The sequence below is a fragment of the Conger conger genome, chromosome 16 (genome assembly GCF_963514075.1).
Source record: "Conger conger chromosome 16, fConCon1.1, whole genome shotgun sequence".
Lineage (NCBI taxonomy): Eukaryota > Metazoa > Chordata > Actinopteri > Anguilliformes > Congridae > Conger > Conger conger.
Window position 1 is genome coordinate 11151754 of NC_083775.1, and position 25128 is coordinate 11176881.

Here is a 25128-nt window from a genome sequence, read left to right on the forward strand (position 1 = left end):
CTGCAGTATGCATAAAAAACATAAACCAGAACACTCAGTAAAATGTTCAGTGTTAATTCAACTCTAATAGAGTTTATATGAGTCCACTCTGGCCATAGAGGACAGATATAAACCCTGTAAGAGTTGATTTAACACTGAACATTTTACTTTATTTTACTTACTAGAGCACATATCAGGTATGACATAGAAAACAGGCTCCTACCCTGCTTTACCTCACATTCTTTTTGCAAACACATTTCTAAACATTTGTAGACGTGTTAACTGCACTGTGAGTACAGTGAACTGAAGAATAAGATTGCATTCAATGCTCATTAACTCTCAGAGCAAGCAGCATTGTGCTAATATCAAGTGCAAGAATAAACCGTTAGCAGAGGCAGCAGTGTCAGATCCGTATTAGGCCTGTGCTTGTGCATCATGCCGTACATTGGGCTGCTATTGGCACACAATGGTGCTGTTCTGCCAGGGCTATGTTGGTGGCAGATAGTCCAGCTCACTGAACTGGATAACAGATTCCTTCAAAGATAAAATATGGCATTTTTGAAGGTCAGCGGTTACAAATCTGGACTTATTTTTAAACTGCGTTAAAGTGCGTCCCTGGTACTTGGATTCAATGGTATACTGTGGTAGCAAGCAAGATAAACTCATCAGTTTCCTGTCAGAATGTAGTCAACTGTGGGGTGAGGATGTGACCTCATCAGCGTCTAATTATGACAGATATGAGGGCGATGTGAGAAGCCGTTCATGGTCTAACTGCCATTGTGTAGGCCAGGCTCAGCTCTGCTCTCCGAAAACAGTGAAAACAAGCCAACCCTTTTAGATCATTTCAACCCTTTCAACCTTATCGACAGCTTGTTGTACTTTTGAGTTTGATTCAGTCATAGTTTAAACTGAGACTGAGGCAGAGATGAAGGTGAGAGAAGCATGTATCAGGGTCTTCTTATTAAAACAGCATCTAATGAACTTTAGACTCATGAAGGACACTTCACCTAAATAACTAACAGTGTAATGTTACTGCTTATCCTCACCATTCACTATTCAGACCAATAGCTTTGCATACAGATAACTTTGAAACATTACTACTATTACTACTACTATGACTAATAATGATAATAATGATAATGATGATGATGATGATGATGATGATGATGATGATGATAATAATAATAATAATAATAATAATAATGGTGCTTTTCATTATAAATTGAAAAGTTAAAGAAGACAATGTACTCTAAAAATTATCCAGTTGAACATACAACCTCAAAAAAACAAATGTTATATAAAAACAGAAACGTATCTACTCCAACAGTCCGCATTCTGAGGGTCTGTGGAGCTTCAGCATGTATATGCCTGTGGAGGAACATTCCTCAAACGTATGATCGAAACCGGCAGGAAGTTCTGCCAGATTCCCAGAAATCATTAAAGATAAACAAGCTTGATCATGCACGCCTCACTCACAACAAATCCTACAAGGAAGCAAAACACCATCTGTCGAACGTAGCTGGATAAGAATTAGCTGCTGCACAAAGGCTTCTGTTCCCATGGATCAGAGTGTCACGTCCCTCACTGGTGTGGCTCAAAGGCCCCCAAACTTCAGTGTTGTACCTCCTCTGAGACTCAAACGTCAGTGTTGTTCTCCATCTGAGACTCAAGCTTCAGTGTTGTACCTCCTCTGAGACTCATACTTCAATGCTATATACGGCTTTGACGTGTTTAACTTGTTGAAGAACCAATGCACTTTGGATTAAAAGCGTCTGCTAAATGATCCCCCTGTGAGACTCACACCTCAGTGCTGTACCCCCTGTGAGACTCAGAGTCTAGTGCTGTACCCCCTGTCTGTGAGACTCAGAGTCTAGTGCTGTACCCCCTGTGAGACTCAGAGTCTAGTGCTGTACCCCCTGTATGTGAGACCCAGGGTCTAGTGCTGTACCCCCTGTGAGACTCAGAGTCTAGTGCTGTACCCCCTGTGAGACTCAGAGTCTAGTGCTGTACCCCCTGTGAGACTCAGAGTCTAGTGCTGTACCCCCTGTGAGACTCAGAGTCTAGTGCTGTACCCCCTGTCAGACTCAGAGTCTAGTGCTGTACCCCCTGTGAGACTCACACTTCAGTGCTATATATGGATTTGATGTGTTTAACTTAAAAGTGTCAGCTAAATGATTAAAATGTAAATGTAAAATGTAAATGTTGTACCACTTCTGAGACTCAAACTTCAGTGTTGTACCCCCCCCCCCCCCCCCCCCCCAATCCGCTGCTGATGAAGGGAGTATCTACAACTGAAATATACTGTTTTATCACTAATATACACAGGTCTTCTCTGGAAAGAACTGCAACTGAAACCAGCCTCTTCTTGTAAAAAGATATTTGCTGTCCCCAAGTGGTAGCTTGTAGAAAAACACATTACAGGATTAAGAGAGTACTGCCGTGTGGCTGACATACTGAAACCTCAACAGGATATTTCCTCTTTGATTCCTCACTTGGAGGCCATCCATATTGTGTGAATGCGGTAAACACTCAACAGCAATCAGACTGCACTGGGCTGCGGTTTCTGACCTTACAGTGCGCTTATTTAAATGGATAAAGCTTTTAGCGTTTGCTGGGGCCAATTCCCAGTACAGCAGCCTTTTTTTGTTGCAGGGATATCTTCTTTGGTCCATATTTAAGTCATGACACATGACCTCGAGACTCTGACATTTCACTCTAACCATGTGCAGCCTGTCTTATCTTTCCCATGGTCTTGTGGTTCTCTGGAACTGAAATGTGTGTTTGTTGTTTGGCTTACCCAATGGTTTCATGCTCCAAAGGTTTTTGTGACAGGTCAGTAGAAAGATTTGGAATCCCTTCAGCTGGGCATTTTTTTTTCCTGCAGCTCTACTGACTCCCAGGCAGTCTCGTCTCATGCTTGTGACCGTGATTCCAAGGCGCCCGGGCTGCTGTTGTGCGCGGCGATAAGCTAACCCTGCCCGGTCCCTCCCTCTGGAGCAGCAAGCCAATTGTGCCGCTCAACGAGAGCCGGCCAAACTTGGCTTTTTGGCAGGACCTGGAATCGGGAACCGAATGCCGCTCCTCGGTATGCAACTGCAACAAACTGCAATGAGCAGAAATCTGTTGGTGATAGGGTGTTCTAGGGTTTTATTATGTGGATTTTAGGGTGTTCATGTGTCGTCATTGTTTCCTCTCACAGTAGCAGAATTAAGTATTCTGGGTCAGAACGTAAAGCCTAATGAAAGTGTTCAGATGTAATGTCTTGATGCATTTGTCTCGTATTCATATGTTATCGTCATCACATAATTCTGTGTGTGTTTCATCTGTGAGCCCTATGGAACTGTTTAACGATGTCTGACTTAATTTAAATAGCATAATAGTGTCTAATGATCATTGTATGATAAACCTCAGAGAGCCTTGCTGGTGCTCTGTAAGATGGCCCCCTCCCACCCAGCTCCTAGGCTCTGACTGCTGCTCCTTCTCCACTAGCCTCCTTTGGGTTATTTTAAACAAAGATCTGACCCATGTTCCTTTCATCAGAAAAACACAGGCTGTGCCTGTTGCAGTTTTGCCAGAAGATATGAGATATGTGGTATGGACATGAGAAAATTTGAACTTAAAATTTGAATTTACTAATTTCTAATTCTAATTAATTCAATCTCTGATTCCTGGGCAACTTACGGATTTTTTTCCAATATGACAAACACATTGTTATTGTTGTCACTCACATACAGTTTACACAACCCTGCCCTCTAGAGGCAAAAAATAGCAAAACCATCTTTCAATAATGTTACATTTCCTGAAACTATCGATTGGACTTAAGTTACTCTTCCAGGAGAAAAATGTAAGCTGTAGCAGGTATTCGATTCAGTGTTGTATGTGTCACTCTTTAACAGGACATACAATACAATTTGCTTCTTCAACCTACAAATGTAGGCATTATATTGGAGTAACTTATTTTAATTAGATGTTTTAGCTGTCTTGTGTCAAAGTGTGAGCAGTGCATAAGGTTAGTACTGCATGACAGCTGTAAAATATTTGATGAAAATATGTACTTTTTAAAGTTTGTGAAATTTATGTCGAAACATGTTTGGCTTAATGTAAAACAATTTAATGCACTGTCACAGTGTGGAAATGTGATTTAAACTACAAATGCTGTCATATGGTTATAGTCTGTCTGTACCCACAGCCCCAGACGGGCCGCACCAAAGACCTGGTGCAAGCTGCATCTTCGCATTCCACTCAGTGTGAAAGAGAAGGACTGTGGTTACAGGCCTGCCAATAATTATGGTTTACATGGGACCCACATGTAAACCATAGATATCAGTATTAACCTTGGAGCCGGTTAGCCATACTGGTTTGTGTATACTGGGTTGCTTACTAAACAACAATGGATATGCCATAAAATGTTCATTCCAGCATTTCAAGTGACTGACACAAGGCATAAATCTTTTTATATGGACCATAATTCAATAGATACAGCTGACAGTCCTGTGGAATTGTCCCCTTGCTGTAGGTTGTGAGGGGACTGCTCTATGTTATGAATATTGTAATAAACAATTTAGGCCAGGGATGATTCACTCAGCCACTCCAGTAATGCTCCAGTGAAGCACAGTTTTTTTATTATTATTTTTTTACGTCACTTCTGAGGCTATGTACTGCAGATACGTAAGCCATCTTGGCTTCAGCTGTATGCAGGTGCCCTCAAAGTAACACAAAGAAGCTGAAATGAGCAGATCACCTCTGGGTGTTCCAGGACTTGGCACACACACTGCCAAATAATACAATAACATTCTTGCCAGCTCCATCCCACGCTGCAGAAATGGGTTTATTTTTACAAACTGAAATCAGAAAACATGATCTTTTTAAGTGTTGATTTCTCCTCCTGCTCTCTATATCTGACCCTGAAATGCTGCATGATGTCTAAAATGTGGCTTCAACTAACTCCAGGACATATGCTCTATACTTCCACCAATAATATTGATTTACTCTGGGGAGCTTAGATTCTAGCTTGAATTAAAATAAAAATGTAAAGTAATGGCAAACTATATGAATTGCTTGTTGTCACAAAATGATCCTTTAACGTTCATTTAGGCCTTAAGATAAGTTCACAATCATAATTTGAATCAAACATTGGCTCTAATATTAGTTTGTACTCTATGTTACTCTAAGACTATGTTGCACTGAACAATATTGTTTGGCGAAGGGAATAAATTATAGTCTCTGATGAATGTATTCCTTACTGGATTATCTGTTTATTATCCTTCCCCTTTTAAATCAATCTGATTTCAAGAAACACGCTAATAAACACCTCATGGAATGCTGGTACACTCAAAGATGTGCCTACTACTTAACAGCCTAGTTAAAGAACTGTGTGTCTCTGGTGAAATGATTGTTTACTTTTGAATCTGCAAACCTGTTGTTTGTTATTATTTTAACTGTGAAGTTTAGCCCCTCTTTGTTTCAGGCCTACAGTCATCAGAAATTTTATTTTGTCCAAACAAGAAATTCTCATTTTGAGTCACTTCCTTGGTTGTTCAGAAAACCTGATTTTCTTGTGACCTGGTTTGTGCAGGATGGCAGATGGGATTTTAGAGAGCTGCAGGCTAGGAATGAACATTTGCCTTGTGGTGTGTGAAACAACTTCTCTGAACAAAACTGAAAAAAAGTGTTTTCATTATTCATAGCAGCGTTCTGACATTGATACATCCGCCATTTAGGAGTTGGATGCCACAGTCAAACTAAATATATAATTATTAGTGATATTTTGTTGTGATAAATCAAATGCTATGTGGTGTGCCATGAACTGTATCATAGCTACCGTGCAGCTACGTCCCCTAATGGCGAGTGGAGGGAGGGGTTCGGCCCCTCGGTCACACCCTTGCCGCCAGCCCCTCCCTCGGAATCGGCGAGCGCCTGTGCGCCATGTTGGAGTGTGTGGGTGTCACACGGTACTGAGGGAGCCTGTTGGCTGGCGAATTATTCATCAATCCCAACTCGGGGTTACGTGCAACAAGCTTTTCTTACCACCAAACAAAAAATAAACAGTTTTTATTCAATACTTCGTTCGAGAATTTATGGGTTATTTCTACGGGACGAAGAGTGGCCCCAGAGAAACTGGAGAGGAATGGTAAGTTATTTTGTGTTTTGGGGAGGGGAACCTTGGATATGCTAACAGTGATATCTCCATCAAACACCAGCGAGAGAGAGACAGACCGAGAGAGAGAGAGTTGGCCGCCGTGTACCAGTGACTGTATGCGGCCTACCAGTGCTTCGGTTGAATTTAACGTTCGTAGCTTTACTAGCGTTAGCCGGCTCGCTAACTCGGTGCTAAGCCCGTCCTACGTTATTCTGAGTTGCGCTGTAAAGTTCCATCGTGAAAAAGTAAACGGCTAGCTAGCTAAAGCTAACTTAGTCTGTTGCCTTCGCTTTTCTAGAGTTTGAAACGGAAGAGTCGGCGATCAGAATATAAGTTAGTGAAGGTGGTCGGCATATTTGTCCCCATTCAGCTTTTTAGTGAGATTTATGGAGCAGCATTAATTAAACTAGGTAGCCTAGCTACTCAAGTTTCAGTCACCCAGCTTGCTAGCTAACCGTACTTGGTTAGCCTAGATAATCTGCCTTTTGCTTCCTAATTTGGCTAGCATTTTAGCTGCTAGCTATTTACAAGCAATACTGTCGTAGTGTAAAATAGCTTAATTAACACACTGCGCTAGCTAGTTGCATTGTGTTTGTTTTTGAAGTGTTTGTAGCTAAGTTACATAGCTAGCTAATGTAGTTAAGATGGCTAAACCAGAAACTTATGTGAGCTGTGGAACGTTCGCCACTAGCTAACGTTACATGCCGATTGAGCCTAATCATTAGAGCTAGCAAGTTGTTAGCTAGAGTAAACTGGTTAGCTACAACATTAGTAGTAACTAGTCAGCTAAGTTATCCAAATAAGTGACGCTAACAAAGTTATTGCTAGTTCAACTTGTAGCTTAACATTACAAAAGCTTACTAGCTAACGTGGAGCGTTGTAGAGCTAGCTTAGTTAGCCACCTATACTGACTTCCAACCCAGCAGCTAGCTAACATTTACTGCACGCCAGAAAACCTGTAGCTAGTTAGCTAGGTATCAACAAAAGCTGTGTGGATAAATCTAAGTTGATCGTTATTTTACTTTAAATTTGTTTCTCTAACCAACAAACGGTTTTGCAATCAGGTGGGTAAAGTTAGCTTGCTTATTCGCTAACTAGCTAGCTCCTGTTGTTCACTTCGTTTTCGATGACCTGCTTAGCCAAGTAACCGGTTTTAAAAAGGTTCTGTAATGTTTGTGCCAATCGATATTCCAGTATGATCTTTCATTTGATTTATTTAAATGCTGCCCCGCCAGCCCGGATTCGTGTCTATTGTGTAGTGGTCAGTGTGTGACAGATGCGTCCGAAGCCGGGTCCCGTGAGGGGTGCCCGTCTTTGTCTTGTGTGGGACTGTGATTGTAAAGACAATGGGAATAAGGGCGTTTGTTGGAAGGAGTGTCTGAATGCTTATCTGTGGACTTCAGGAATTATGCATATCTTTTGGTTTTAGACAAGACTGGCAAGATGCTAGTGAATAGTTATACATGTTTATAAAAAAAACTGCTTCACACAAAATCAAACTATGCCCACGCTTGTTCAGGGGCCTGACGTTGAGTAGTTGACTAAGCAATTGTTGGCTGTTTTGGATAATTATTTGACTGTTCAGATGTTATTTGAATAATGTGTGAGTCACAGCTGCTCTTGTTCCCAGCACTTAAACTGTTAGCCTAACGTTGTACTATGCTCAGTATCTGTAGTTGGGATCTCTCTTGTGATTTTCTCGGATTACCTGGAGGTAGCAGCTCTGAAGTCCACACAAATGCCTTTCCGTGTAACGCAAGCCTCAGTTTATCTCTAGGATCAGCTCTAACCTTGGGATGTTTGCAGAGTAGAACCAGTACCTCTGCTCTTGCTTTACTGAAATCTTAGTCTGTGCCGTCTACGCAAGGGTCTGTTCCAAGCGTTTTATTACTGCACATGGCTGGCAGCCGTGACGGACCGGTGTGACCTGACCCTTGACACGTATCCCCGCTGCCCAGTGTTCCCGCCCTGGGCTCAGAGAGCCAGGCGTGGCACCACACCTCTCTTCTGTTTCCACGGCAGTCAGCCTTCTGGCAGCCCTGGAATTCAGCTTTTTCCTCAAACACACCCAGTCAGAGCGAGTTCTGTGACGCGTGAGGCTTGTTGGTGCACGCAGGGCACAGCTCCTGCGTTTGTGCCACAGCTTCTCTTTCCCATCTGTCTGCTCAGAAGCTGTTCCCCCTGGGTTTTGTTTCCTCTGATCGGGGGCTCAGCGTGTACCTGCAAACATTTGCTGGCAGACGGTCATGTGACCTGCTAGTGTGCAGTGATGTCTGGTAGACAGTCATGTGACACGCCAGCTGTAGCGGCCCTGCATATTTGTGCTAATGATGACGCTCCTGCTGTGTGGCGCTTGTAACAAGTGCTCTCTCTCTTTCTCTCTCTCTTTCTCTCTCTCTCTCTCGCTCTCGCTACGTCTGTCTGTTCATCTCTCTGCCTGACTTACACAAGTTCCGTTTGTGAACTGAATTGGAGAGAGTTCATGCCACATTTCTACCCGGAAGAAGAATGCTAACGTGCAGTTTTAGTCTGAGTGGTGTAGCTTTGGCTAGAAACCTGCTATGCAGTGCACCTATTTCGTGTTTTTAACCTGTAACAATGCCTGCTTGTATTGTACCTGATACATAAACAATTCAATAAATAAAAAACATCAAAAGGAAATGCTTGGCTTTAAATATCTGCGGTATCTAGCATGTGCATTCATGGCTGGGGTTTGATTCTTTGTCAGTGTGATCTGGTTGGGAAGATCCTAAACTTTGAGAGTTCATTGTGCTAAATGTCCATTCCTTCCTCTTTGAATAAGGGCAGCATGTTTTCTGGCTCAAACAATGCCTCATTCAAATTCATGAGCAATTATTGCACTCTGCAAAGGTTTTTTCTCAAGAAAAACAGTGGTCGTTTCTTGAGCTCTGACACTAAACAGGAAACGATTTGCATATCAATGTGTTTGACCTTTGTTGTCTGACGACTTGCCGATTCGAGCCGCTATGCAGGTGTGTGATACTGTAATGAGAACCCCCCTTGCATAAATATTGATACTATTTATTCTACAATTGCTACATTATACCTTTGTTACTTTTCACAGAACAGAAAGTGGGCTGGAGATTAATTAAGTGAAATTCTCTTGCATGTCTGTGGATCGTTCAAAAAAGAGGCTTTGAAGTTTTATTTTTTTACTGAAACCGTGTTCAACTCATCAAATTGTTAATTGTTGTCTTGGAAAAGTGATATAACCTGAGAGGGTTAATATTAATTTTCCTTTTAAATTTGTATTTGATGAGAATTCACTTAGTCTCTCTAAATGTCCCTGAATGTTTGACTGGTAATTCATTTGATCCATCATTTGTACTTCAGTCTGCAGAACCATGCTTGTAATCCCTGAAATTCTTCTAATTTTCTTTGTATTCTTCCTTATAATGCCATGAATTCAGTGCTGCTTTTGATTAGCTTCACATTTGTGACTCATGCCAGTGCTTTGTTTTTCTTTTTAAAAATGTGAATATAGCTTGATTGCTTGGGTGCTATATCGGGCTGTGTGTTTTGCTTTGCTGCCTTGGAGTGACAAGTGTCCTACTGCCCACAACACTGCACAAACGCTCCCATTTTAGATGGAATTCTGCAGTATTGTATGCAATTCATAAAACCCTGTTTTATATGAAATCGAAAGATCCCTTTAAATGGAGTCGATAAAAATCTCCTTACGGAATTTATCTAAATTCAATTTGTTATGGGATTCATGAGTCTTATATTGACTTGATTAAATAATATTCTATGGAATTCATGCTTCAAATGAGAGATGCCACTTCCCAGCTGACCAAAAACATTATTGGAATGTTGCTGTCATGGCATAGTGGCAATGTTTATAACACTGACAGAAAGTTCTAGCAACATGGTGAGAACAGTAGCTGGGTTTGGCTTACACGTGCTCAGATGTACAATATAGATGTTGAGTCATATTTGTGGCGGCATCTCATTGGTCAGCTCGAGGGTGCAGACCTGATAAAGCACCGTTAAGGGAGGCTGGGCCTTGTCCTGTTCTTCCTTTCCTCCCTTGCGGATGAGACCTGGTAAAATGTGCTCTGATAACATTTACTCATTCACCATTTCTGTGAATGGGTAGTGGTGTTTGGTGAAATGGAGGCTGTTCCACAGAGACTCGGGAAGATGTTTAAATGTCAGGAAAAAAAAGAAAATCCTGTACAAATTGAGTACAAATATCCTGTGTGGAAATGAGCCCGTTTTGTTAAGTCTGCACGTTTGACAAACATTTTCTTTTCCTTTGGGCCTTTGTAAAATAGCGAGTATTGCCCTAGATGTGTGCTAAGCCAGGTTTTCTCTCTTGTACACTCCCTGGCATGGAGAGCACCAGGTTAACTTTCTTCTGTGATTCAGAAATGACTCCAGTTCAGGTACATGACTGGGATAATTTTGACTTTTGGAGAAAAAGCATGCAGGCGTTCACTTGAAAGTTTCGGACCCGTTAACCTGGTGTACAGTTAGCGCACTAGTTTCCGCGAGGTTAGGCCAGCGTTTGCCAAATGGTGTGGGAAACGCTAGGCCTACTGGTTAGGTCACAGGAGACTACGTTACGGCTAAGTTTAGGCTGCGGAACACTGCAGCGTGACTAAGTTAAATCTGCAGTGCATTGCAGCTCGAGTGAGCGTAATCTGTGCATCATCTCGATGGAAAATCCCTTCCTAGAGTGTTCCAGGAAGCAGCCGCACGGTGCCATGGCGATCTGGACTCCTGCTGTTTCCTGGTGTGCACAGAGGTGGAGGAACAGGCTCATCTGCCTGACCCTGCCTCCTTTCACACTCCCTTATGTGCTCTGCCTCTAGGTTACAGTGCGACTACACTGCAAAAAGCTAAAAATAAGGCAGTCTCAAGTGTTTTAGTCTCATGTTTAGACATTTTATTTCTAGATAAACAAAAAAAAAAGATTTTGGTGAGTCAGATTTATTTGTTTCAAGATTTGCCAATGGGGTAAGAATATTTGTCAAGCAAACAGTAACTTAAAGCAAGCTAATATTTTGTACTTAAGTGAAACAAAAACAAGAGATTTTAAGTCTCATTATAAGACTAAAACACTTAAGGCAGAGCATTTTGCAGTGTAAATTTGGCCCACATGTACACCATCTGTGTGGTGGTTCAGAGTGTGGTGCATTCTGAGTTTTTGGGGGATTTTTGGTGCGCAGTGGGCGAAGCCGCTGTGGAGCTGACCGCTGGGCCTGGCCTCACAGAAACAAGCTGTGAATGGCAGTCCCTGCTGTGTTACAGACATGTTAAATACCTGCCGCGTAACAGACACGTTAAATACCTGCCGCGTAACACACACGTTAAATACCTGCCGCGTAACACACACGTTAAATACCTGCCGCGTAACACACACGTTAAATACCTGCCGCGTAACAGACATGTTAAATACCTGCCGTGTAACAGACGTTAAATACCTGCTGTGTAACAGACTTGTTAAAAGCCTGCCCTGTAATGGAAATGTTACACTTATACATGCACATTTTTTGGGCACAGTGGTGTTTAATGAGCATTTATTTGCTTCCTGTTTGGACACACTCAGGCTGTGACTAGGCTTTGGAAATTCAAAGAAAAGGCCAGGCTCACACACACACACACACACACACACATTGTTGTGTTTGGCCTTGGGTTACATCAGCTATGTGAAGCCTGAATGGCCAAACCTGTCTTTGTGAAATTGTAAAAATGAGAGACGTTGTTTTGTGAGAAGTTGTACCTTCAGAAGGTTTGCAGATCACTGCGCTCAACCAGCGGAAGACGGATACGCGTGGGTTCAGCGGTTTTGGTTCCAACCATCAAACAGTTGAGTCCCTGTAGTAAAAAGATACGATCCCTAGCGGTAATAAGCAGTATTGGTTAACCGGTTAACCGTTTATAAAATGGGATGGTAACCGGTTACAAAAACTAATGATTTGTCACATCCCTAATCTTGTCTAAGTCTGGGTAAGTGTGAAAAAAGGCATATTTCCCAAAATGTTGGTGTTTTTCTTTAACTGAACTCACTAATGCTGTTGTAACATTCACTACTGGTAATTGAGTATTGAGTATACGGTGTTCTAGAGCACTAACTTAGAATGTTGAAAAACATTCCAAAAACCCTATACTTCAAAGGGATAAATACACATTATTGGCATGCCTTTCCACTAAAGTACCACTAAAGTGAGGCCTGCCTCAAACACAGCTTGAGCCGCATAGTATGTGGGGTCCCTGTTTACCAGGCTGTCGGGGTGCAGTGTTAGAGGGTCTGTGGGGACGCGGTATTAGAGGGTCTGTGGTCTGTGGGGACGCAGTGTTAGAGGGTCTGTGGTCTGTGGGGACGCAGTGTTAGAGGGTCTGTGGTCTGTGGGGACGCAGTGTTAGAGGGTCTGTGGTCTGTGGGGACGCAGTGTTAGAGGGTCTGTGGTCTGTGGGGACGCAGTGTTAGAGGGTCTGTGGTCTGTGGGGACGCAGTGTTAGAGGGTCTGTGGTCTGTGGGGACGCAGTGTTAGAGGGTCTGTGGTCTGTGGGGACGCAGTGTTAGAGGGTCTGTGGGGACGTGGTGTTAGAGGGTCTGTGGTCTGTGGGGACGCAGTGTTAGAGGGTCTGTGGTCTGTGGGGACGCGGTGTTAGAGGGTCTGTGGTCTGTGGGGACGCAATGTTAGAGGGTCTGTGGTCTGTGGGGACGCAGTGTTAGAGGGTCTGTGGGGACGTGGTGTTAGAGGGTCTGTGGTCTGTGGGGACGCAGTGTTAGAGGGTCTGTGGTCTGTGGGGACGCAGTGTTAGAGGGTCTGTGGTCTGTGGGGACGCAGTATTAGAGGGTCTGTGGGGACGCGGTGTTAGAGGACAGCCCAGCACTTTGTTCCGCTGGCGGGTCAGTTGGGCCTCTTCCTCCCGGCTGTGGGATGTGAATGGGGTATTAATGCAGCAGATGTTTCATTAGGGTTCCGGTGCATTCATGCGTATGCAGGGGGTGGGGGGTGGTCTCCCCCTCCCCCCCCTCCCCGCAGGACAGCGGGAGTCACATTTCAGCCGCTCCTAATGAATTTACGGGCTGAGCCAAGTCTGTTTGTCTGGTCCCCCCCCTTCCCCCTTCCCCCCGCCCTCACTGGCTTTAGAACAGGAAGCCCAACATCCGAATAGCCCCCGTGGCTCTTCTAAGTGAAATTTATTCAGATCGCTCCTTTAAACTGCAGGTTTAGAGGGCTTCACCGAGGCATACAAATATAAGTTAAATAAATAAAGAAAAAAGTAAATAAAACGTATTAAATTAAAATAAGTGTTAAATTAAATCTAGAAATAATAAAACGGTTCATACCCCACCCCCTACGGCGTGGGTGCATGGGCCTTCAGCCCCCGGTCTCAGGTTGATTCTTATCCCAAATCATATCTGCCCACTGAGCATCGGCCCATTTGGGTGTGATGGTTTTCTGGGTTTCTTACCCAATGCCTAGTTTCCCCGTTCATTTAACAGGGTAGAAAGGCGTAGTTTCAGAAGCGGGAGAGACGTGTAGGCGGATGGGGCAGACGACTGATTAAATCAAGATGGCTGCTCCCTATCGTGGTGTTTGAAAGTTGCAGGGCAGAGGTATGCATGTGAAGACAGACAGGAGAGCCTTGAGGTGGGTTGTGCGCTTACCTGCGGCCTTTGTATGGCCGTGCAGCCAATCACGGCGCACGATGGACTGGTATGCAAATGCTGGATAAGAGCCCTGCCCTCTCCGTGAATGTGATCTGCGAAGCCTGTTCACACCCAGCTAGCCTGCAGGTGTTTCAGTACAGCACCACGTTGTCTCCAAGGAAGTCCTGGCAAATTTTCCTTCTTGAAAATCTTGAAGTTCTTGTAAAATAGTGTTCCTTGTATCTTTTGAAATCCTTTTGCCGCTTGCACAGATTAATGACAGTTCTGGCAAGACCATCCTGCCTGAAATGTTTTTTTCCCCCCACTTCTGTGTGCTCGACTTTGTGTAATCTTTTATAAAATAGTGAAATGGTTTACTCTTTGTCCATGAAACCAGCCCAATATCACTCAAATGATACTTGTAGCAGTTAGTGTAGCTCATTGTAAGCTATCTTTCTGTGGTGGGAAGTGGATTAATTTTCCATGATGTCAAATCTGTGCAATCCAAATATTTGACTCATTTCAGATGGGGACTGGGGACAGCCAGATGTATTTTAATCCGCATAACGAGCAATATCGTCAAGGCGAGTTTTACACAGCGGCCTCTCGTTCGCGCTGTGCGTGGCCGGTCCGGTTCCAGCGTATGCTCCGGCCAACACCCTCGGTAAGGAGCGCTTATGCTCCGCTCTGTCATTTCGGTGACAGTTCGATGTATTAATTAAAGGCGGACAGCCTGCCCCGTAATTCTGCGGGAACCATGCGGAGCCGGCTCGTCACTTCTCTTGCGATCACTTGGCGGTCGACAAAGACACAAGTGTCTGTGAGTGTCTGGCTCCCGGGGTTATTACAGCGCTGTCGGTGTTCACTGTAGAAATAAAATGACTCCATAAATCATCTCCGCGCAGAGACGGTCTGAGCCACCAGAGCTCAAATGGGGTTTTCCCCTGTGTGAGAACGTACAGGAGATTACGTGAAAAAGGCCTTGCATTTCTGCTCTGAATAATGTCGTAATGCCAATATGTCTGCAGCCAGTCAAAATTTTTACAGTATTAATAAAATCATTTAATTTAATAATTTATTTGACGCTTTTTTCCAAACACACACAACCTCACCAGAAATGGTGGTTTAACCACCAGCCTCCGCACACTTGTCGGTTTTGAAAGGTATAAACATGTTTTTTGTCGTGTCTGATGAGGTCTGTTCATGATTCATTCTGTGATGGTGGGTGGGTGTTTCCGTATAATATTATTGTGCATGTTTTTGTTCTAAGGATAAACCTAAGGCTGCTTCAAATCCATTTTAATCATGTTTAATTTCAACCGTAAATATCCAACTAATACGAGAATTACTGAATCGCCTATGATTTTGTGCTTTAGACTCACAGTGTGTGTGTGTGTGTGTGTGTGTGTGTGTGTGTGTGTGTGTGTGTGTGTGTGTGTGTGTGTGTGTGTTTAAAGAGTAGTTATTTAATTATAAAGCTAAACCACCCTCTTGGAAGTGTTTCACCCTGGGTACTGTAAACAAAGAACACTGTTATTACTTAACAAAAAGGTGATCATCAAACCTGTGAGGAATGATATAATGAACGGTTTGGCTTTCACCGAATGTGTTCAACGAGGAAAGAAGGGACGAGGAGAGTAAATCCAAATTATGAAACGATTGCTGGATTACTACGAGCCTAATTCAGCCCGGAACGCTGATCACATCATGAGTATATCCGGGCATGATGTTGCCCGCAATCAGAAGCTGGCTAGCTGTGTGATGGAACTTTCGGTGGTCAAGGGCTAGCACGTTTTGTGTACATTTCCTGTGTATGCAATACTTCTTACTGCGGCTTCTGAAGGTATTGACTCGTTGACTTGTGAATCTGAGCTGGAGTTTCTGACTCACTGGTGGGGACGTCAGTTTGGAGGGCTGGTCCAGACCTGAGCTGTTGAGTTGGCACAGGCACACACTGCCTGCAGTATTTCAGTTCAATATATACATAACATAATTCAACATTTTATTTGAAGAGTTTCCCACAGTAACTTTGGTTACTTTGGTACACGTTCTAGTAATTATTTTAGATTCCAAAAGGAGCAGCGCTGTATTTTTAAGCGATCAAATTCTGTCCGATTTGAAATTCAGTGGTATTACTGCCTAGTTCATTTTGGTTATGAAATGTGTTTATTTGCTGTGAAGGTAGTCTCTGTGTTCCTGCTATGTACTGGCATGTTATAAAATTGACAAAAGAGGACCAAATAGGGGCTCAGCAACAGGGATAGACTATATCAGACTCCTTAGCCTGACAACTTCACCGTGACGAGCCCGAAATAAGGCCCAGCGCCGCTCAGAGCGGGGCACGCTGTTTGATGAACGAGGGAGACTGACGTTTCTACGATCTGCAACGTCTTCCTCAGTCAAAAAAAAAAACTTACCGGAAGTACAAAAATACTCTCCCGTCGATTGCACGGGGTCCCGGAGCCAATGGCGTCCAGAACCCACAACTGCCGTATGGTCCTGCTCCCTGCGTTCACTGCAGGAGAAGGCTGGCGTTACGGTGAAAATGCGCTTTAGGGACACGGTCGCTCCGCGCTCCTGCTTCCGGTGTGTGGGGTAGGGCGGCCTCCAGCACGGTAGCGACACGCTGCGGGTCGTAAAGACGCACAGCTGCGACCCATTTCTCTTTATCCATCTGCCGCGGCCGTTTAACAGTCCGGAGCTGTGAGAACAGAGTCAGGAAACTTATTGGTAAGCTTCAGGTCGCCTATCTGTGCATTGTTTTCCCAGTTGGGACAATCAGTTTTTTCAGTTAGCCTAAGCCGTGGTCACGTGGTTGTGTGTTTGTGCTTTCCAGTTGATTCAATTCCTGTGTGTGTGTTTGTGTGTGTGCGCATGTGTGTGTGTGTGTTTTGTATAACAGGATTTTTTTGTTTACCACATGCTTTGTTGTCATTGTTGTTTTGGGCTGGAAAAAGCAGATCAAATGCCAAAAGGTATTGTGCTCCATGAGGACCTGTTCTGTACTGAGGAGTGCAATGTGTGTGTATCAGGCCTGTGTTCTACACTGAGGAGTGCAGTGTGTGTATGTGTGTCTGAGGGCGTGTGTTTATGCATGCGTGTGTGTGTTTGTGCATCAGGGCCTGTGTTCTGTACTGAGGAGTGCAGTGTGTGTGTATCAGGCCTGTGTTCAGTGCAGGGGTGTGCCGTGTGTATATGAGGGCCTGTGTTCTTTACTGAGGAGTGGCATATGTGTGTATCAGGGCCTGTGTTCTGTACTGAGGAGTGCAGTGTGTGTGTATCAGGCCTGTGTTCAGTGCAGGGGTGTGCCGTGTGTATATGAGGGCCTGTGTTTTTTACTGAGGAGTGGCATATGTGTGTATCAGGGCCTGTGTTCTGTACTGAGGAGTGGCATATGTGTGTATCAGGGCCTGTGTTCTGTACTGAGGAGTGGAGTGTGTGTGTATCAGGCCTGTGTTCTGTACTGAGGTGTGGAGTGTGTGTGTATCAGGGCCCTGGTTATGTGACATGTTAACGGTTCCCTATCCCAGCCTGTCTAACTGCGCTTTCGTGTTCCAGGTAATGGAGGCGTTTGCTCTGCCGACTCTCCTCTCTGCGTGGGCATGCTTTTAAACACCTTTTCTCTGGAGGTTTCCGGAACGCACCACTGGACTGGCACAGCGGCGGAAAGAGTCCCGTTCTGATCACACCAAGGAGTAACTCTGTGTGAGAGAGAAAGTGTGAGAGAAATAAGGGTACGATTGAGAACGAGCGTACGAGAGTGAGTGCGTGTGTGTGTGCGTGCGTGAGAGCGTACAAGAGAGTGAGAGAAGTGTCTTTTTTTTTTTTTTTTTTTTTAAACGAGGAAATCGCTTTTGCGTACCGCACTCGAGTCACGATGGCCTCCAACATGCCGAGCTCCACCATCCGGCGGCAGATGAAGAACATGGTGAACAACTACTCGGAGGCGGAGAAGAAGGTGCGTGAGGCCACCTCCAACGACCCCTGGGGCCCGTCCAGCTCCCTGATGTCGGAGATCGCCGACCTCACCTACAACGTGGTGGCCTTCTCCGAGATCATGAGCATGATCTGGAAGCGGCTCAACGACCACGGCAAGAACTGGCGGCACGTCTACAAGGCGCTGACGCTGCTGGACTACCTGATCAAGACGGGCTCGGAGCGCGTGGCCCTCCAGTGCAAGGAGAACATCTTCGCCATCCAGACGCTGAAGGACTTCCAGTACGTGGACCGCGACGGCAAGGACCAGGGCGTGAACGTGCGGGAGAAGTCCAAGCAGCTGGTGGTGCTGCTGAAGGACGACGAGCGGCTGAAGGGCGAACGCTGCCAGGCGCTGAAGACCAAGGAGCGCATGGCGCAGGTGGCCCCCAGCGCGGGCAGCAGCCTCCCCGCCAGCTTCGGCCGCGGCTCCAGCCAGCCCAACCTCTCCAGCAGCTACTCCGGCGACGACTACGGCAAGTCGGAGGGCTCGCCCGCGTCCTACCACGGATGTGAGTACCGCCGGCAGTCCTGCCTCTGGTGCTTTTGGCCAGCGAACCGGGGGGGGGGGGGGGGGGGTTATATCCTGAAGCGGGATTACTGAGCTAGCTGGATAGGTTCTCTGAGTGAGACCCAGGACAGCTGTTTTTTAAGGATGTTTTTATTTTATTTATTTATTTTTAAACGCGGTAGCTTACTTTAGCTAAGCATTAGGGATGATTGAATGAGTCAACGCTAGCCACTGCTGCTTACGCCAGTGGATTTCAGTGTGCTCCACCCTGCCTGGAAGGAAGCATTGCACAATTCTGTCACGTAAGCACACATGCTCACAAGCGCAATGCATTGTCGCTTTTATTCTTATCAGACACCTCAAGTTTTCTGCAAGTCATAGGGAGTTCACTGTATTCAGACACAGCGCAGGAATACAAAAGGCACACACCCAGAAGTGGCCTGAGCCGTTTTTTAGAATAGTAAATAGTAAAAGTAGACAACATGGTATTGGGCAAAAGTGAACACACAGAGGTTGGCAGTGTATCATAGCATTGACAGAGCATGTTTGTTTTATAATAGGTGAAAATTCTGCCTTAGTATGCCTTTAATTCACATGCGAGTATTGGTTTCTGTTATTATACTGCAGTGCTACGCTTAAAGACGTTCCAGTTACAATGCGTGGATGTCTACAGCCAGTCTTACCGGTCCGGCAGGTATCTCATTCCCCTCGCACAGGAGAGCCATGCCTGGAGTGAAGTGTCAGTGCTTTGTGAGGTTTATTGGCTGATAGAGGAGACTGGCTTGGAAGAAAATACCCGCACCGTGGTAATGCCATTTCCTAGAGCCAATGTACAGTAGGCCCTTTTCCGTTAATTGGGGTGCAGTTCAAAATTGGCGTGTAGTTCATGATTTGCCATTCTGGGCCGGTTGGGACGGGACAGGTTGGATTGGGCGTGCCCTCTCAGACTGGGCTTTCCCTCGATTAGGCGCCGCCTCACAAGACAGCTTCCAGGCCTGGGGGCTGAACCTCCCCCACAGGGGAACAGCAGCCCAGACCACGGCCTCTTCCAGAATCCCACCCCTCCCCTGCCCCCCTCTCCTCGCCTGCCCTCCGTCCTGGAATTCCAAATTCCTGAATTCCAGAAGGTGTGTGACTGCGGTGTGAGTCACTGTGCTGTGTGTGTGTGTGTGTGTGTGTGTGTGTGTGTGTGTGTGTGTGTGCGCGCGCGCGCGCGCGCCTGTGCGCGTGCGTGTGTGTGTGTGTGTGTGTGTGTGCGTGCGCGTGTGTGCGTGTGCGACATAGCGGCACTAAACCTCAGAGAGGGAAATCAATCCGCAGTGGTGTTCATCAGCCTCTTTTAAAATACTGTTTCTCGTGAGCAGCAATTAACTAAGCAGTCTCCCTTCATTCTGCTAGCCAGAGAACTGTGAGGAACAGCATGTTCCTCGTCACAAACTGTTTAATGATATGTGGGGAGCTGTTATTTTAGGCCACAAATCTTTATTTAAACCCTTGTCTCTTTATAGCTGATTTTAAAACCCAGTACACACCAATATTTGTAGCTCGCTAACTAGCCAGTGGAAGTTATCATTTTCCAACTTGCTAGATAGTCGACTAATTACACTTCACTTTCTTGTTACGACCTTTTCGTGATAAAAAACGCGTTCAACACAAAATTCTATTTGTGTTGTAGAATTCATATCTACTTTAGTTTTGGAGATATTCGGCCGTAAAAATTCACGTTTATTCACTGAAGAACAGTTTTTGGGGGTCATATCTCCACAAATAAACACATTATTAGTGTAATTTTATTTGTAAATGAGTCACCCGATCGCACTTTCTTGTTGTGTAAAGATAGACATGCTGCAACTATCATTAGCTGTGATATGAAAATCTGTGTGGGAAATGTAACCTGACCCTCTACTTCGGGTATGTTGAAGTTACATCCTTCATCAAGTTTTCTGGAAAGATTTAGCTTTGGTACTCAATGTGTTTTCTCTATACATCCCTTCCAACAACCCTAGCTCCATACGTAATCGGCATTCTATAGTTGGCAGTGTTGTCACTGTGGGCGCAATTCAGAACTGTGGGAAAATGTGTCCTTTTTTGCCGAATGGGCAGTTGCATTTCAGTCGTTTTTGCATGTCACAAATTTGTTGTGAAATGACCTTCCCCCTGAAGGAAGGGTGAGTGAGCGGGAAGAGTTGCTACATATCCGTGATTGTGAAAGACGCCAGCCTTAATGCATTCCTCCCGCAGAAAAGCCTTCATGAACCAGAAATCATTTAGGCCAGTAATGAAAGTCATTTTAAGTTTCATTTTCTTTGGACAGATAGCCTGATAAATAGTATTACAAAAGAGAAATACCTTTCGGAAAATAAACTCCCAAAAGAAAATATTGAAAATGAAAAATGTATATCAGAGAAATTAATCTCAGGGTTTTTGACTCAATTTAAAAATAAATGTTATGAGATGCATGAAAAGCCCTGACTGGGCTTGATGGACCATTGTGGGTGGCCATTGTTTGTTGTTTACCTCCATTTTGACTTGATGATTCCGTACAGCAGAAATGTAAAAAAAAATATTAAACTGCTTTTATTTTCATTTATTTAGAAAATGTAAGCCGTAGCTAGTTGGCCATAATTTCTTGCTGAACAAAATTAGACACGTTAACACCTCACGCTAAGTCATCAGGTTTTGACTAGAAGCAGTACTATAATTGTTTGGTCCGCAGCCCGCGCAGAACCGAAAGTCCCCCACTGACGGAAATTATTTTTCCAGCCTTAGCAGAATTGACAGTCACAAGTCCCTTCTCTGTGGGTAGGTTGCAGGCAGCTAGTGGGTAGAGCGGCAACAGTGCGCCGGTGTCGCCGGCTATTTCTGTGGCGCCGTGGCGTCAGTGGGGGAACAGCGCGCCACACCCGCAGCCCTGACGCCGTGTCCGTTCGGTCCTCGGAGAGGCTGTGGAGCGAGCAGCGCGAGGCGCGCTCGTGCTGGCGTGTGCCACCGTGGCGGGAGGTCGTGTGGTTTCGTCGGGCACTGAGACCTGTCATTAGTGGGTCTGTGGGAGAACGCTCCGCATCCCAGCACGCCCCCCTGTCCAATCGCGAGCGGGGAACTGCGGTGACGGAAAACCCGACTGTTGAGCAGGCCCCCCGAGAAGTGAGCAGGGGTTTCTTTGGAACGCGTACCGCACAGTGATGAGTTTCCCCATCTGATCGTGCGGCAATGCCGTGGGGGGTTTCAGTGCTGCTCCTGTTCATTTCAGTGCTGCTCCTGTTCATTTCAGTGCTGCTCCTGTTCATTTCAGCGCTGCCCCTGGTCATTTCAGCGCTGCCCCAGTTCATTTCAGCGCTGCCCCTGGTCATTTCAGCGCTGCCCCTGGTCATTTCAGCGCTGCCCCTGGTCATTTCAGTGCTGCCCCTGTTCATTTCAGTGCTGCCCCTGTTCATTTTAGTGCTGCTGAGGATGAGGAGCCAACTCAGTCAGAGCATCGGGCAGTGCACTCAAACACAGTTGAGCTCATAGCATTTAGACGCAGTCAAACACAGTTGAGCTCATCGCATTTAGATGCACAGTCAAACACTGTGAGCTAATGGCATCGGACAGCACAGTCAAACAGTGATGTCATGGCATTGAGAGGACCAGTCAAACACAATGAGGTCATAGCGTTGAGACGCAGAGTGGGTGTAGTCCCTAATCCCATGCTTACTCTGGCCCTGCACTGCTGCAGAGAAGCACATCTTCTCTGTTTGCCAGCAGCTCGCATTGTGTTACTACAGACTGCTACTTTTACTGATCATAATATCAGTCCTGGTCTGATAATCCCCAGGTCAGGTTGTAATCAGATGCTGAATGTAAAATGATAAGGCTCAGGAACCGCTTTGTACAGCTCGTTACTGCATGCATATTTTTCTGATGGTGCTCTTATTTCAAGCACTTTCGTGTAACTGTATTTTGTCCTCTTTCTCTTATTATTTTTGTTAATTGATTAGAACGTATTGGGTTTTGAGTGCATTTTATGTTATGCCTGGAAGTGGAAGGCATAACATATGCCGTGAAAAGCTATGGTAGTTTATCGCTGGCGTCCGTGCTCACAGTGAGGTGGGTTGATGCTCTGGGCAGCGGCACGCTGTAGGACAGGTGTAGTCTGCGGGGCTGAAAAGCCTCTTTGTGGAGGTGTTCACACACAGCATTCACACTGAGATCTGTGTCCTCCCACTTTGTGTCTTACTGACGCGACGGACCTTGTTACAGTTCCGAATATATAGCAATATACGTAACCTTGTTTAATATCTGATGTTGCCCATCTTATCACAGGTTTGTTTGTATCTGCCATTTTTATGAATTAGTCCATTGTGTCTTTTTTTTTTTTGTGAAATGTATACTTGTGTGGTGATCTTTACGCCCGAGAGGAAATGAATGGGTGTGAAATGTTCATAATTATTGTCGACATTGCTGTTGTGTGGCCAGGCTTGTCGGGGGGGAGCGGTTGTGTGGGCAGGCTGGGTGACTGGTGCGTTTGTCCCTCCAGCCACGTCTCCGAACGCCAACGCCAACTCCGAGCTGGAGCAGGCCCGCCCCCAGACCAGCGGGGAGGAGGAGCTGCAGCTGCAGCTGGCCCTGGCCATGAGCCGCGAGGCGGCCGAGCAGGTACAACCAATGCCGACCGTCCTTTCTGCACCTTTAACACGGCCACTATCATCCTTTCTGCACCTTTAACACGGCCACTATCATCCTTTCTGCACCTTTAACACGGCCACTATCGTCCTTTCTGCACCTTTAACAAGGCCACTATCGTCCTTTACACACGTTTAACACGGCCACTATCGTCCTTTCTGCACCTTTAACACAGCCACTATCGTCCTTTCTGCACCTTTAACACGGCCACTATTGGCCTTTACACACGTTTAACACAGCCACTATTGGCCTTTACACACGTTTAACACAGCCACTATCGGCCTTTACACACGTTTAACACAGCCACTATCGTCCTTTACACACGTTTAACACGGCCACTATCGTCCTTTACGCACGTTTAACACAGCCACTATCGGCCTTTACACACGTTTAACACAGCCACTATCAGCCTTTACACACGTTTAACACAGCCACTATCGGCCTTTACACACGTTTAACACAGCCACTATCGTCCTTTACACACGTTTAACACAGCCACTATCGGCCTTTACACACGTTTAACACAGCCACTATCGTCCTTTACACACACGTTTAACACAGCCACTATCGTCCTTTACACACACGTTTAACACAGCCACTATCGGCCTTTACACACGTTTAACACAGCCACTATCGTCCTTTACACACGTTTAACACGGCCACTATCGTCCTTTACACACGTTTAACACAGCCACTATCGTCCTTTACACACGTTTAACACAGCCACTATCAGCCTTTACACACGTTTAACACGGCCACTATCGTCCTTTACACACGTTTAACACGGCCACTATCGTCCTTTACACACGTTTAACACGCCCACTATCGTCCTTTACACACGTTTAACACACTCACTATCGTCCTTTACACGCGTTTAACACGGCCACTAACGGCCTTTACACGCGTTTAACACAGCCACTATCGTCCTTTCTGCACGTTTAACACGGCCACTATCGTCCTTTAAGCAACTTTGTATGGATATGGTTCTTAAGTGTGCAGAAGATCCTCCATTTCGGCTTTGCAGTTGTGAAACCACATAAAACCGGTCAGACTCCTTTCGGAAAGTTTGTGTTTATCTGTGTGTATCAGGGTAGAAATCACGGATGTAGGCAGTGGACGTCTACGGTATTTTTAAGAGAGACTGAGGCAGGATTCTTAGAAAGTCAGTTATAATGAAAATTTGGCTAGATATCCTGGTGGCAGTGAATGAATTCTCCAGCTTGCAGAAGAGCAGGATGCTTGAAGGGAAATATGGCAATACTTTGCAAAACCAATGATTGCTAAACCTGAAGTTATTCTTGCCATGGGAAGAAGCCCATCCACAAAGCATCTTTCAGACAACCACTCTGATCTCTTCAGGTTCTTGAAGTCCTGATAGGACTTGCCTTTTTTTTTTTTTTTACCATGCTCAGTAACTATCATCTTTAAATGTCTGACGCATTTACAATACATTTGTTGTAATCTGGGTCATTGCCTGAAAAAGACCTTAGGTTATCGACAGTCCCCTCCAAAAGTATTGGAACAGCAAAGCTAATTCCTTTGTTTTTGCAAAACACTGAATACATTTTGGGTTGAGATAAGATGAACACAAGACAAGAATTCAGAATTTCAGATTTTATTTCCTGGTATTTACAACTAGATGTGTTAAACTACTTAGAACATAGCACATTTGCTATCAGACCACCCAATTTGTAGGTGAGCAAAAGTATTAGAACAGAGAGTATTTAAGTAAATGAAAGTAAATAACACTTAATATTTGGTAGCATATATCCCTAGTTTGCAATAACTACATCAATCCTGCGACCCATTGACATCACCAAACTGTTGCATTCTTCTTTTTTGATGCTTGTGCAGTTGTGCAATGGATTTTCCCTCTTTTCTAAGCTTCAAATTGGCTTGATGTTGGTTTATCAAAAATACAGTCTTCACAAGGCTAAAACCAAGAATAGACATTCAAAATTTTTTAACTAATCAAACAGGACACATCTGGTCAACAAGAAACATGTTGAGTCACATGTTCCAGTACTTTTTCTCACTTAATAATTGGGTGATCTGATACAAGGTGTTCCAAGTTCTTTAACAAATAGAGATAAAAATACCAGGATGAAATTCCGATCTTTTATCTCATTTACATCTTTTGACCTCAAACACAATTGTCTTCAGTGTATAGCAAAAACACAACAAAAACAAAAGAATTGACCTTGCTTTTCCAATACTTTTGGAGGAGGCTGT

At 44.9% G+C, this 25128-nt stretch overlaps 1 protein-coding gene across 1 annotated transcript in view; it reads left to right on the forward strand.

The window, feature by feature from the left end:
* The first annotated feature begins 5903 nt into the window (after positions 1–5903).
* LOC133115087 (epsin-2-like) overlaps positions 5904–25128 on the forward strand; it is a 29258-nt gene continuing 10033 nt past the window's right edge. The window contains exons 1-3 of the mRNA XM_061224812.1: positions 5904–6109; positions 17307–18235; positions 22751–22869. Of these exons, the coding sequence (XP_061080796.1) occupies positions 17626–18235; positions 22751–22869 (729 nt within the window). The 5' untranslated portion in view covers positions 5904–6109; positions 17307–17625. The remainder of the gene's footprint in view (positions 6110–17306; positions 18236–22750; positions 22870–25128) is intronic.